A 12,479-nucleotide genomic window follows, 5' to 3' on the forward strand; every position below is an offset into this window, starting at 1 on the left:
TCACAAGAAGGTATTTGCATTTTTCCATGGGGATTGCCCAGGATGCTTTTTTTAAATGGTTACTGGGGAGGTGAGAAGCCGATTCAGTTCTTGAACATCTTGTTGAAGTTACTGTGTATATCCCCTCATATGGCATAATGTCTCTTCTGATAAGTGATACAGGAAATTAAACAGGATGCATCAGGTTTTTTTCCTGTATAACCATCATCTGCTACTGCTGAAAATAAAACTGAATCAGATATTTAGGACTCCAGTATTCAGTTCTTCAATTATGGCTTATCATTTTCAATTTAATATTTATATGATATCATTAGTGCGCCTGCTTTTAAGATTAATCCAGCAGATACATTTCCAACAGGAAAAATGATTTTTTAACTTTCTGCTTTTATGTAGCATTTTAGTTCATTCTTCACCAGAAGTAGAATCATGTTAAAAAGATAATTCGAATCCTCAGTTAAATTCCTAGGTCATAACTGCATGCATAACAGTACTACTATTTAAGCATAGACACAGTTCTCCTTTCTTGATTTCCACATCTAGTATTGAATGCAGATCTGTTTTCGGTTAACAGAAAATTTAAATCACTCTGTCAGCTCAAGCTGAAATACCGTCTAACCTTATAAATGGAAGTATTTGGCGGGGGGTGAAATCTTAAAGGAAACCAGAAAAGCAGCAAAACACAGGAAGTCAATGATCATAAGGGAGAAGGTGGAAAAATTCAACACAATGGATAATACATTAGTCTTGGAGCAAAAGTTCATTTTTATTCTATGCACTGTAGTTCTGCAGATCTGAGGTAGCAGCTTCCAATCCTTAATACAGACTTTATCTCTCCCCTTAACAGTGAATGGGGTTAGTCTCAATTCCTTGTTATACTTCTGTCTACATAGCATAATTCCATCTAAGATAATTTGTGTGATCTTTGCCTTTACTTTTTAAACTGTGCACAACTGTAAAATAATGCTAGATCCCTCTTTAGAGGTTGAATCTGTCTTTAGAGATAAATGGTGGTATTATAATATTACAGGTTTGTAACTGATTTAGGAACCTTTGGGATAAAGTCTTGCGTAAAAAGAGAAAGTATTAACTATTGTAAATATTCCTTATGCTTTATCTGTATGACAAAAGCTAGACACAGTGTAAGACAATCTTCTCTTTTACGATTATTAAAAAAAGCAGTTTTCACACTTCTGGATTTTGATTCAGACTGTTTTCTTTAAACTGAGGAATGTAAGATTTGACATTTAAGATGTCAAAACGCTGGTCTGGAAAGTAGCTAAGTAAAAAGTTGAGTCAGTTTCATTCACCCTAAATTCTTCTTTTTTGATATTTAATATTCTTCCATGGGGAATAAGTAATAGGGGCTGAATGCCTTTAAGTAATCTATTTTAAAACTGCCATGCATTCTACACCTTCAGACAGCATTAAAGTTGAAAGGTTTTAGATATATACTAACGGAGTAATTTATCTCATCTAACATTTTTTAGGTTGCTTTTCCAGTCAGTGACAATGAAAAACAACCTTCAGAGAGCAATTCTTTCTAACTCTTGGAAACCTCTTTTATGGTGGAATGAATTGCCTTTTCTCTCCCTGGACTAGGAAAGAAATCTGGACAATTAGTCTAGACTTAGATTTTCTAAGGCATAAATTAATACAAGAAATTGATGATAAGTGTCAAGCATGGACTGGTCTCTTGGATCTTAGACCTGTGTAAAACTACGTCTGTTTAGTCTTGCACTCACACCATTCATGACTCTTGGAAGTCTTTTAATATCTTTGCACTTTGGTTCTCAGTCTTCAAAATTGTAACAGCTTTATTTTCTGTTTTTCTGTTGTTGTCCGTCTCATTTATTTAGATGGTAGGGTTTTTATGGTAAGGGCTCTTCCTTACTGGGTTCTTACCAAAGAAGTGTTGCACCGTTCATGTGATTTCACTTGTTATGGGGGAGAAAAATTCCAGCTGTATGAGGCTCTGATAGAGAGGTTTAACTAAAAATAATTGGAAAGGTGATAGACTGTTTAGTGCAAAAGAGCAAATTTCTGGCAAGTTTTTATCGATGAGAATTACTTAAATAATAACCAAGGAATGTTTTTAAAAATGTACCATTTTTTCACTGTAGTCATCAAGTAGACGGCAGCATCCTTTAAATAAACATCTTTTCAAACCTTCAACTTTCATGACATCTCATGAACCTCCAGTTTATATGGATGAAGATGATGACAGATCCAGTTTTCACAGCCATATGGATACTGCAGCAGAAGAGGAAGTATCGGTATGTCATTTAAATCAGTCAGAGAATGTCTTGCTTACTGTCATTTTAACCTTGTTTAATTAATAATATGAGGATTAAGCATCTTTGCCATAAAATAAATATCAAGTAAGTATTAAATTGTGGTAAGATTCGTGAGCCATTTTGAATTATAAACACATCATTAATATAAAGGCCTCCAATTGCAGAAAATTTAGACCAAATCAGAAAGGAAGTGTGTAAAAGAAGTAATAAGCAGTTTTGTCCTGAAACAGCTCTAAAAAGTTTTAGTTGCATATGTTCTCAAAAGTGATCTGACATAAGATTAATTTGAAACTTGTATAAACTGTATAGTTATGATTCTGGTTAAAGATGTGTTGTATTAGAAAAGTTACATAGAGCTCTGGTGAAATTTGAATGCTATTGGCATCATTGCTTTTTGTCTTCCTTCACTGGCTGAATTAATTATGGATTTTTTTAAAATCCGCTTCAAAGCATGAACTAACAGTCTGAGTCATCAACCAGCAAATGTATGTGTTTTTAGAGGCAAATTCTAGTAAACATCCTAACTCAATGTATTATTACATCCTAGTGTTCCACTTTCCTAATTTATCACATGTGATAATACTACAAGAATTTAGACATATGTCTTTCCCACTTCCATATAGAGGGACTATATCCTACCACTGAGATGCTGGGCAAGATTCGCAGCTGGTGTGAATCACTGTGGCTTTACTGTGCTTAGACTGAAGACCCTGACTTGTTGAATTTTTTTTTTTTTTTTTTCTTGGTGAGCCCAATGACATCTTTTGTGTGACAAGCTTGTTGCATAACAGAAGTATTAAGGCCACCCAGTATAAATGCATTCATTTTCTTTATTGACCTTTTTACATGCACTGCATCATCTTCCTTAAATTATTAAATTTGCTCATCTATTACTCAGTCTTAAATCAAATCTTCACTCATGCTCTGTATTCTTTCTCTGATGGTCTTTTGGTTCATCTGCAGACATTCCTGATAACTTTGCATATTCCAATAAGAACCTTAAAAGGCCTGGAAAGAAAAATGCATATTAGAAGAGATGCAGATTACTGTTATTTATCTCAATGGAACTGTTTCTGAGCAAACATTCTTTCATTCTGTATTGTTTTTAAATACATATTTTCTAACTGTTCTGAATATTTCCTAGAACATTTTGGTTTTGCTATGGTGTCCTAACTGTAATAAATACAGGCACCATAAATTAACTTGGATTTATTTTAATTTGGGTAGAAGTTGCTGGTTTACTTTTTTGCAGTGATAATGGTGGACTTGTGGGGCGCCCCCCCCCCCTTTTTTTTTTTTTTTAAATTGGCTTAATCTTTTCTTTCTTCACTAGTGCAGCATTTCCAGATGGATATATTTCTGGCTTGCAGTAATGTAGAAAGACACAGGTGAGCTCAGTTACCAAAAAGATCCCCATTATCAGTGCAAAATAGAAGCAATTTGGAAGAAAAAAGAGATCATGAACTATATTCAAAATGAGCATACAGGATTCTGTTCTAATGTTAAAAGTCAGGTCTCTTAGTGATAGTCACTGTCTTGGAGAAAAATACTGTGCATTAGCATGGTGGAGAAGAGATTCAGTGTAGCAAGAAAATTATAGGAATGGTTTTCTTTGAGTTCTTTACAATGGAAGTACCAGGTGCTGTTCCCCTGTAAAGACAAAAGATTTTGCCTGGATATTACCAGTCAGCTTGACTGGCATAACCATTCCTGAAAAATTGTTTTAGTATAAATGAGTTATTCCCAAGTGAAGACCCTCTATTCCCAAGAGAGTGAATTTACTTTTCAGTTACGATTACTTAATTTTGTGGGTAGTCTAATTATTCTAGAATACAACTACTTACTATTCCAGAATGAAGCGTCCACACAGGGAGCTATTCTAGTGTAGCTTATTCAACATACAGTTATTTTGTGCTGGGCAGTTTTTCTCAGAAAAACTTGGGATTTGCATGAAAGGTGAATCCCTGTTTTACTTTAAGAGAATGTAGCTTATCACCACACAATTTAATCATGTCATTTACCCTTGATTTTTCTGCACATTTGCAGTCTAGTCCTTTATATAGGTTCATAATTACAATTAAATAATTGATAAGGCCTTTAGAAATTTAACACTAAAGAGCAAGCCTCTTTCCCTCACTTCCTTTAATAAGCTTACTAAATAATATAGATTCTTCAATCTTCATGGATTTGTAAAAAGAAGTTGAAATTATGTGTGTAGGCTACATTAGAAGAATTTTGATTACTATCTAGTAGTTGTTTTCCGTAGCTGAACCTTCTTATCACTATAGGATCTGAAAACTGCTCTACATCAATAGACTTGTCATCTTTGAAAACAGCTGACATCTACCAAGTACAGCTGCTACAATTAAATAGCCATCTTGAAATGAGCATCTGAATTAGAATGGGAGCTTCTGTCTTCTCATAACATAGAGGTCCTCAACCTTTGTTGAAGAAAATTGGATGAGAAAAAACAGAAATGGTGTGTTTCTTTAAAAAGAGAGAACCATTTGTTATAAATCTCTGGCAAGGTCGTATGCACCAGCCTGTAGGGAGGCAAACTTTTTCATAATTTAGGAAAAATAGCAATCTATTTTCTTGAGCTATTTGGCGACTGCATGAAGTAAAGGGATAGAGTTGGATAATTCTGAAACTTCTACTCTTCCAGTCATGGAACGATGCTTCTCATCACTTTTTATTCTTACAGGTAAAGGTGAGAACTTAATACTATTAAGATTGACTGTCTTCAAATAAAAAATACATATAATGGAAGCTTGGTACTGTCTTGATTTATGAGTCTTTTAAAAATCTGAATTTGTGCAAAAATTCTTAAAACTGTAAAAAGTTTTTGAGTGTCCTTTGTTTTTAATATTTTCACAGCTTTGAAAGTACTTCAGAACAGTGATTGTAACTATCCTTAGAATAGTATTATTCCATACCATTCCACAGAATAGTAAAGAGAAAGATCAATTAATTTGATAAAACCAACCTCAAATTTCAGTTCTCAAGTGTAATACCTGTTGCCACATATTTAAAACTAAAATAAACCAGCTTTGTCTTAAACAACAGTGAAGTCTTCTACTGCAGCTGCCATTTTGCCCACAATGTATGGACAAGTGGATTATATGCGAATTGCAATTAGGCATCCAAGATGAGAAAAAACCTAGGAATTAAAGTTAGGCACTGCTCTCTCCTTTATACTACAGCTAAGCTCTTCACCAGAAGAAACTTGTTTATAGGATAATGGTTTTTTTGTTTTAATGCAAATAATAAATTATAAATAATACAAAATAAAATGTAAGTTAGCTGTATGCGCTGTTTTGTGCTATGTTTTTAAAAATAATTTCCCAGTATGTTTCTTAGAATATATTGCCAGCATTTTCTCAAAGGTAATTAATCACACATAGTGATTTATGGAATATATGTCTTACTAGTTACTATATTCCTAAAGTAAAGAATGTTTCTCATTTATCTTTAACCATGAACAGGATGAAGAGAGTATTCCAATAACATATCGAGAGTTACCTGAATACAAAGAACTGTTAGAGTTTAAAAAATTGAAGAAACAGAAACTCCAGCAGATGCATGCAGAAAGTGGATTTGTGCAGCATGTGGGATTCAAGGTGAGTTGAGATGTTCTTCTGTTACTCAGTGGATTGTAGAAGTTTTCAAAGGCAACATGGTTTGGATTTCCTAAAAAGGCTTTGTTTAATATAGCAAGTTTTAGTTCCTTAGTTCTTGTTCGCTGTGTCTGCTTTCTCTCATCTTCTTGAATAAAAACAACCCAAGTAATTCACTCTTTCCGATAGCTCAGGTTTCACTGAATACTGATATTGTATGAAAATTAATAAACATACTGTCTTTTCCTCAATTCTATTATGAAAATACAGCTCTAGAGCCAGGTTAAATCATTACAGAATTCCATTTGACACTACAGTCTGTTTTGACAATGATTCATTGATGATAATTCTCTGATTATGAATTTGCAGGCATTTTGCCTCCACCTGAGGCCAAAGGGACAAAGATTTTTAATGAGAACGGTGATAGATTAATAATTTTTTTGTTTTGTAGCAACTTCCTAATCCTATCAAGTAATAACTCGCAGAAGTTGAAGCAAGGACACGAAACAATAGTTATGTGAAATTACGAAAATAAACATTAAGTTAAACTAATGTGTTGTCCCAGTATCAACCGTTAATAGGTGACATGAAAGAAAGGGCATTCTCTAAATTCTATTTTCTGGTTTGCAAGGGATTTTCTTTGTAAATGGTTGCTATGTTGGAACCATTTCTTCACCTTGTTTAGTGTTACATGGCTAGATTTATTTTCTAATACCCATTTATGTAAAAATGCAAAGATACTCAGTTTAAAGTTCAGTTCAAAACAACTGGAAAATTAAGATGGCCTTGACAGTTGACATTGAGAGACTTAATCATGGTGTTAGGCCACCAAGGCACTTTTTATTTTTGCTGGGGGGTTTTGTGTTTTGAGGTTGTTTTGTTTTGTGTTTTTGGGTTTGTTTTGGTTTGTTTTTTTTTTTTTTTTTAAGTTAGCATGGTGTGTTTGGTTTGGAGTTTTTTGGGATGGGGGTGGGGTGGGGTGTGTGTTTTGTTTTGTTTTTGTTTTTTAAGTAAGCATTTTCTTCCCCAAAATTCAAAACTTTGATCAGGCAGACCAGACGTTTAGGTAACAAACTAGTTGCTTTTTCTACATAAAATTACTCTGAAAAGTAAATTGGCATTATGCAGTGTCAAGCATTCAAAGTTTGAAAGTTTCTTTGCAATCTGAATTTGATTTTATTACGCATTATCGTAAGCTATGAAATTACATGATTACATACTATTTTCCCTCAGGAGTGCTGCCTCACTCAGTGCACGGGCTGGACGGAGCTCACCTAATAAGCAATCATTCAGAACACTTTTGGTTCTGCAGGGCCTTCAGCCTCATTTACTACACATTATTCAAACTCTGCTTTGAATATTGAATTATTGAATCCCTTGTGGGCTTTTTATGGCTTTCATTGCTATAATATCAGAGCACTTTGCAAATACTTTTTTTTTTTTCTTAGGAAATGAAAGGCATGGTATTATTTCTGTTTCATAGGGGAAAGAGAGGGAAGCTGGAGCACAGAAATTAATGTCAAGGGTTTCCACTGTCTTGGTTCTCAAATTGAGATAACTGGAACCAATTTTTTTTTATTATTATTTTTATTTTTTAAAGTATTTAGCATTATACTGAACTTGATATTTTCAGAGAACAGCTCTGAGTATGCTTAGTCCCTCCTCATTATCAGCACTCGAACTCTGAAAGCCATCTGTGGCAGGAAGGGATACAGCTGTGACAAATCTGTAAGGTGTAAGGTGTTTGTAACCCTGAGTGGATTAGTTGTGGCAGGGAACAAGCTGCTCTGTGAGTGGGTTTCACAGATGCTGTGAGAGAACTTCAGGTTCTGAAGGAGGATGAGCTGTGGGAGCACAGGCTTGTTTCCCCCATTTCTTTTTCCTTTTCAATTCTGCCTCTGCAGCACTCTTCAAAGTTTAGATTTTTGAGAAGTTTTCCTTGCCTCCACGTCCCATTTTCCAGGTTTCCTTTTTTTATCAAATATCTTTGCATTTCTGCCCCTCTTTGCCATCGTGAATTTTTCATCCAGTCTTGATGTTTCATTTGTACCTTGCTTCCTCCTCTTCATGCCACATTCTTCTTGCACTTAGCTGCTGTTGTGTTGTCCCTGATTCTTCTCAGGGGATTAGTTCTTGTCTTCTTGCTCAGCTTTAGTTGTAGACTTTCGTTCCCTTCCCTGAATATGTTTTCCCAATTCCTTCCCAGCCACCTGGCTTTTAGTTCCAGCCCATCTATAATGTGCTATTGTATTTCCTGAGTTTGAAAGTGCATCAGTCTGACCTGTCGTGTCCTGATCTGCAGCCCATCAACAGCCTCCCAACAGGCTGTACTGGTCTAGTCTCACTGCTTTCTTCTGCCATGGAAAGTGAATCTATACTTAGACATTTCACATGGTTGGACTTAAGCTGTAGAAACATCACATTCATGTATTGTGTCAGTAGTTCTTACAGCCATGTGAGGATAAGCAGTGACTGCAGGCAGGACTAGGTCTGCTTTTGTTAAGCAGGAGGACAAGGTCAACATGCAGCATTTGGAGAGTGGGAAGCAAAGAGAGAGAAAGATCGATCAATCCTAAGGGCTCTGGAGGGCCTCTCCTAGAGTATGAGTACTCCTTTATCCATGAATACATTATGGTCTGTGATGAGAAGAATTCAGCTGTGTGGGCTAGTAGTAATCAACCTACATACATGCCTTTCTATATGGTATATTGGTGTGTGCTGTTACTAACGTAAGTGATTACAGTTCCTGTTTTTTCAATGCTCTTCCATCTGCTTTACAGTGTGATAACTGCGGAATTGAACCTATCCAGGGTGTTCGGTGGCACTGCCAAGACTGCCCTCAAGAAATGTCCTTGGATTTCTGTGATTCTTGTTCTGACTGGTGAGCAGCATACAGTTCTACTTATTATTTGTAATTAGCTTGAATATCTCTATGTGGCTTAATTGCTGGGGGGGGAATCTTTGCTCCAGCATAGGACACATCTCCTGTGTTGAGTGAAGTGGAAGATGCTTTAGGATATATTTGTGGGAGATATGTTTTGTGAGCATGTTCTGGATGTATAATTTTTCTTTCTTAATACAGTGGCCAGATAGGTTTGGTATTGTTAAACAGTGGGGAAATTATACTTTATTAATTAATTGTATCAAATTTGGTATGAATCTGGATCTGTATGCATTCAGATTCATCAAATGAATCTGATTCATCAAATTCATCAGATTCATCAAATGAATCTGAATCTGGTATGAATCTGTTAATATGATCACTGTTTCTGAAAGTTAAGGAAAATATTTGACTTTTAAACTGTTATCTTTTTCTTTCCCTTGCAGTCTGCATGAAACAGAGATTCATAAGGAAGATCATCAGTTAGAACCTATTTACAGAGCAGAGACATTTTTAGACAGAGACTACTGCATGTCCCAGGGCACCAGTTACAATTATCTTGACCCAAACTACTTTCCAGCAAATAGATGACATGGGAAGCAGATCTACCATCTTGGGCTTACTATCCTCTTTGAAAAATAACAATGGCACCATTGTTAATTCTGTGCACATTTTGGAAAGACTCTGCTTTCCCTGAAATGTCACTCACAGCATGACAGCTTCCTGGGTGTACTTGTCAAACTACAGCTTTGAGCTGTCATGGTTCTAGATCACTGAACAGCAGCTGAACATTCCTAGTGTGCAGAAGGTTTCACTGGGAGACTTTTCTTTCACCACATTAGTCATTTTTAGGTGGTGAATCTAAACACAAAAGAAAAACATACAAAAGGGTGAGCCAGAAATGAGAGCACACATTAAAGATAGAGTAAATTCCAAAGGCTTTGAAGAACTCGGTTATAATGAGATCCAGAGGAGATGAAGTATTTATATAAAAACAGTTTAGTAGCTTGCAGTTTTGTTGTGAAATAGTTTTCAGCACAGTAACTGACTTCTTTAGGCAAGGTTTTAACCAATGACAGTGTTTGCTTCTAGGATGTACTCTAAAAAATACTCACTGTCTCAGCGATGGTTGGTTACAGGCCTTTATTAAATCGGAGCTGCTTAATCACATTGACTTTCAATTTTTTTAATTTTGTTTGTTTTTTTTTTTTAAACCACGATGAACTCTATTTACCAACAGTGAAGCACTACAGGGGGCAACTGTGGCATTGCTTCCTTAACCAGCTCATGGTGTGTGAATGTTATAAAATTGTCACTCAGATATATTTTTTAAATGTAATGTTATATAAGATGATCATGTGATGTGTACAAAATATGGTGAAAAGTGCCAGTGGTAGTAACTGTGTAAAGTCTCTAATACTCAACATTAACTCCTTTAAAATAAAATACACAGCCTTCTGCCTCTGTATTTGGAGTTGTTAGTGCAACTCATCAAAGAAAACTGCCTAATATAAATCATATATATGGTAATAATTTTTCCTCTTTTGTAGTCTGCACAAGATCCATGAAAGATTGTATTTTTATTACTATTTAAACAGTGATTAAATTTAGCCTGAGCAGTGAGCAAGGGTTCACATGCATTCTTTTATACTGCTGGATTTTGTTGTGCATCATTTAAAACATTTTGTATGTTTCTTCTTATCTGTGTATACAGTATGTTCTTAAATAATGTTCAATTGTCAGGAGAACTGTGAGAAATAAACTATGTGGATACAGTCTGTTTATATATAGAATGCTTGCTGTGACTTCCTTTCTGTGTAGTTCTGACTTTTTAATCAAGATGGAAAACATTAAAAGGACATTTTAATATGTCATACAAATATTCACTATGCAGACCTGCAAGATGCCCAGCGCCTTCCTCTGCTGTTCATTTCAATGGTAACTGATGGTGCTCTGCGCCTACTAAAATACGCTTTGCCTTTTGCAGGATTAAGCATTTTAGTTTTCTCATACCTTACTCACAAACTGTTCTTTTTCAGATTGCAGAAAGTTCAGATTATAGTAGCCTTGGTACACTGTATACCATTGTCTGAGAAGCTTTGTAATTATTGTGACATTTTAGTTAATATATTTTCTATTGAAATGTATAGCTTGTGATTCAGAAACACTTGATTATTTTGTAACTGTAATAGACTTCCAGTTGCTTTGAAACTTGAATACTCAGAGTAATTAGCTAGAAAAGAAACTAATTTGACTTTAAAAGGTAGCAATAAAAAGGATAATTGGCTGGCTGCACCTAATAACTTTAATTATAAACTGATCGGTATTAAGTTTTGCAGTAAATTTAGGTGTAGTTATTTTTTGCTTCAGAAAAAAATAATTTTAAGCGTTTAGTCTATTTAGAAGGTAATACAGTACAGTTACTAAAACACTTGAGCAAGTATCATATATAACCATATCTCGCATATCTAGGATACTCAGATGTATTTTTTAAAGGCTTATTAAATTTAACACAAAAATTCACATGATGTATTTTTAGGTTTTCATTGGAAAAGATACTGCTCTGAGAGGGTCTCTAGTACAATAAAAAATATGCTTTCCACATCATTTATGCTGTTTATAGGAAGCTAGAGTTGGTGAAGGTGTATTACCAGGGAGAGAATCTGTGGTGATCATTTTTTTTCTGTTGATACCCTGAAAAAATTACTGGAAGAAAATAATGAAAGTACATTAGTGAAAATATGATTAAGTGCAAATATTCAGTCATCAATTTAGGATAGCTTGGGAAGAACAAAAAGCCATGGTATAATTTGAATGGGATTGGAAGCAGAAGGAGAATTTCAAGTCTGAATCACCCAAGAAAGAAGTGTCTTGGATAAGTCCTCTTTTTATTGAATATGTATAAATATTTATATTTCCATATGCATGCATATACAGCTATTTCTCTTGCATACATTATGAACATATGCAAATAGATATCTAATGCACATACACCCAATCAAGCATGGGAATTTTTTTGTTTTGTTCCACAGAAAAGACCAGAAGAAACAGAAAGAAAAATTAAACTTAAACTGTATGTTAAATAATTTTTGTAATTTGATTAAAAAAAAAATTTGCAGCTGATTGTTGCCTTTGTTCCCATCCCGCACAAGTATGATACTCCACACTTTTTAAGTTATATTGTAAATAGAAGTCATAAAAAATACTCCAGAAAACCTACCCAGATGAATTTGCAACTTCATGGTAACTCCAGAATATTTTACTTTTTTTTTTTTTTTTTTTTTAAAAATCCTACACCAGACAGCTGCTAGTGCTTCAAGGCTCGGTTTAGAAAAACCTGCCTTCTCAAGCTGATGGCATTATGAAAGTCTCTTGCTTAACGCTGTTGTACTGCAGACATTACTGGTCACTTAATGGCACTGGTCTGGAGCTGGAGAAGCACTTCCTAGAGCATCAGAGGTAAAATGTAGGCTATAAAAGGACCCAGGAAAGAAGGAACATCCAGGATATGAAGGATAAGAACATATCTAAAACAGTCCCTTAAAAAATAATTGAATTAGCATTTACAGGGCAAATGCCAAGGAAGAAAAAGAAAACAGAAGAATCTGCCCTGAATGGAGAAAGGACATATTCTGTAAGCATGCTGATTTGAGCTATATTTTCAAGTCATGTACTATGCTTTAAAAA

The 12,479-nt window shown here is 34.8% G+C and overlaps 1 protein-coding gene across 5 annotated transcripts in view; it reads left to right on the forward strand.

The window, feature by feature from the left end:
- The window catches only part of ZZZ3 (zinc finger ZZ-type containing 3), a 64,435-nt gene extending 51,990 nt beyond the window's left edge, over positions 1–12,445 (forward strand). For 3 of the 5 annotated variants that reach the window (XM_075508550.1, XM_075508552.1, XM_075508551.1), the window contains exons 10-13: positions 2,121–2,273; positions 5,780–5,914; positions 8,692–8,792; positions 9,239–12,444. In XM_075508550.1, the coding sequence (XP_075364665.1) occupies positions 2,121–2,273; positions 5,780–5,914; positions 8,692–8,792; positions 9,239–9,383 (534 nt within the window). In that variant the 3' untranslated portion in view covers positions 9,384–12,444. Of the gene's footprint in view, positions 1–2,120; positions 2,274–3,627; positions 3,683–5,779; positions 5,915–8,691; positions 8,793–9,238 lie in introns of those variants that run through there. The other 2 variants (XM_075508555.1, XM_075508553.1) reach the window with 2 other exon arrangements.
- Positions 12,446–12,479: the final 34 nt, after the last annotated feature.

The sequence above is a fragment of the Mycteria americana genome, chromosome 7 (genome assembly GCF_035582795.1).
Source record: "Mycteria americana isolate JAX WOST 10 ecotype Jacksonville Zoo and Gardens chromosome 7, USCA_MyAme_1.0, whole genome shotgun sequence".
NCBI classification, from domain to species: Eukaryota; Metazoa; Chordata; class Aves; order Ciconiiformes; family Ciconiidae; genus Mycteria; species Mycteria americana.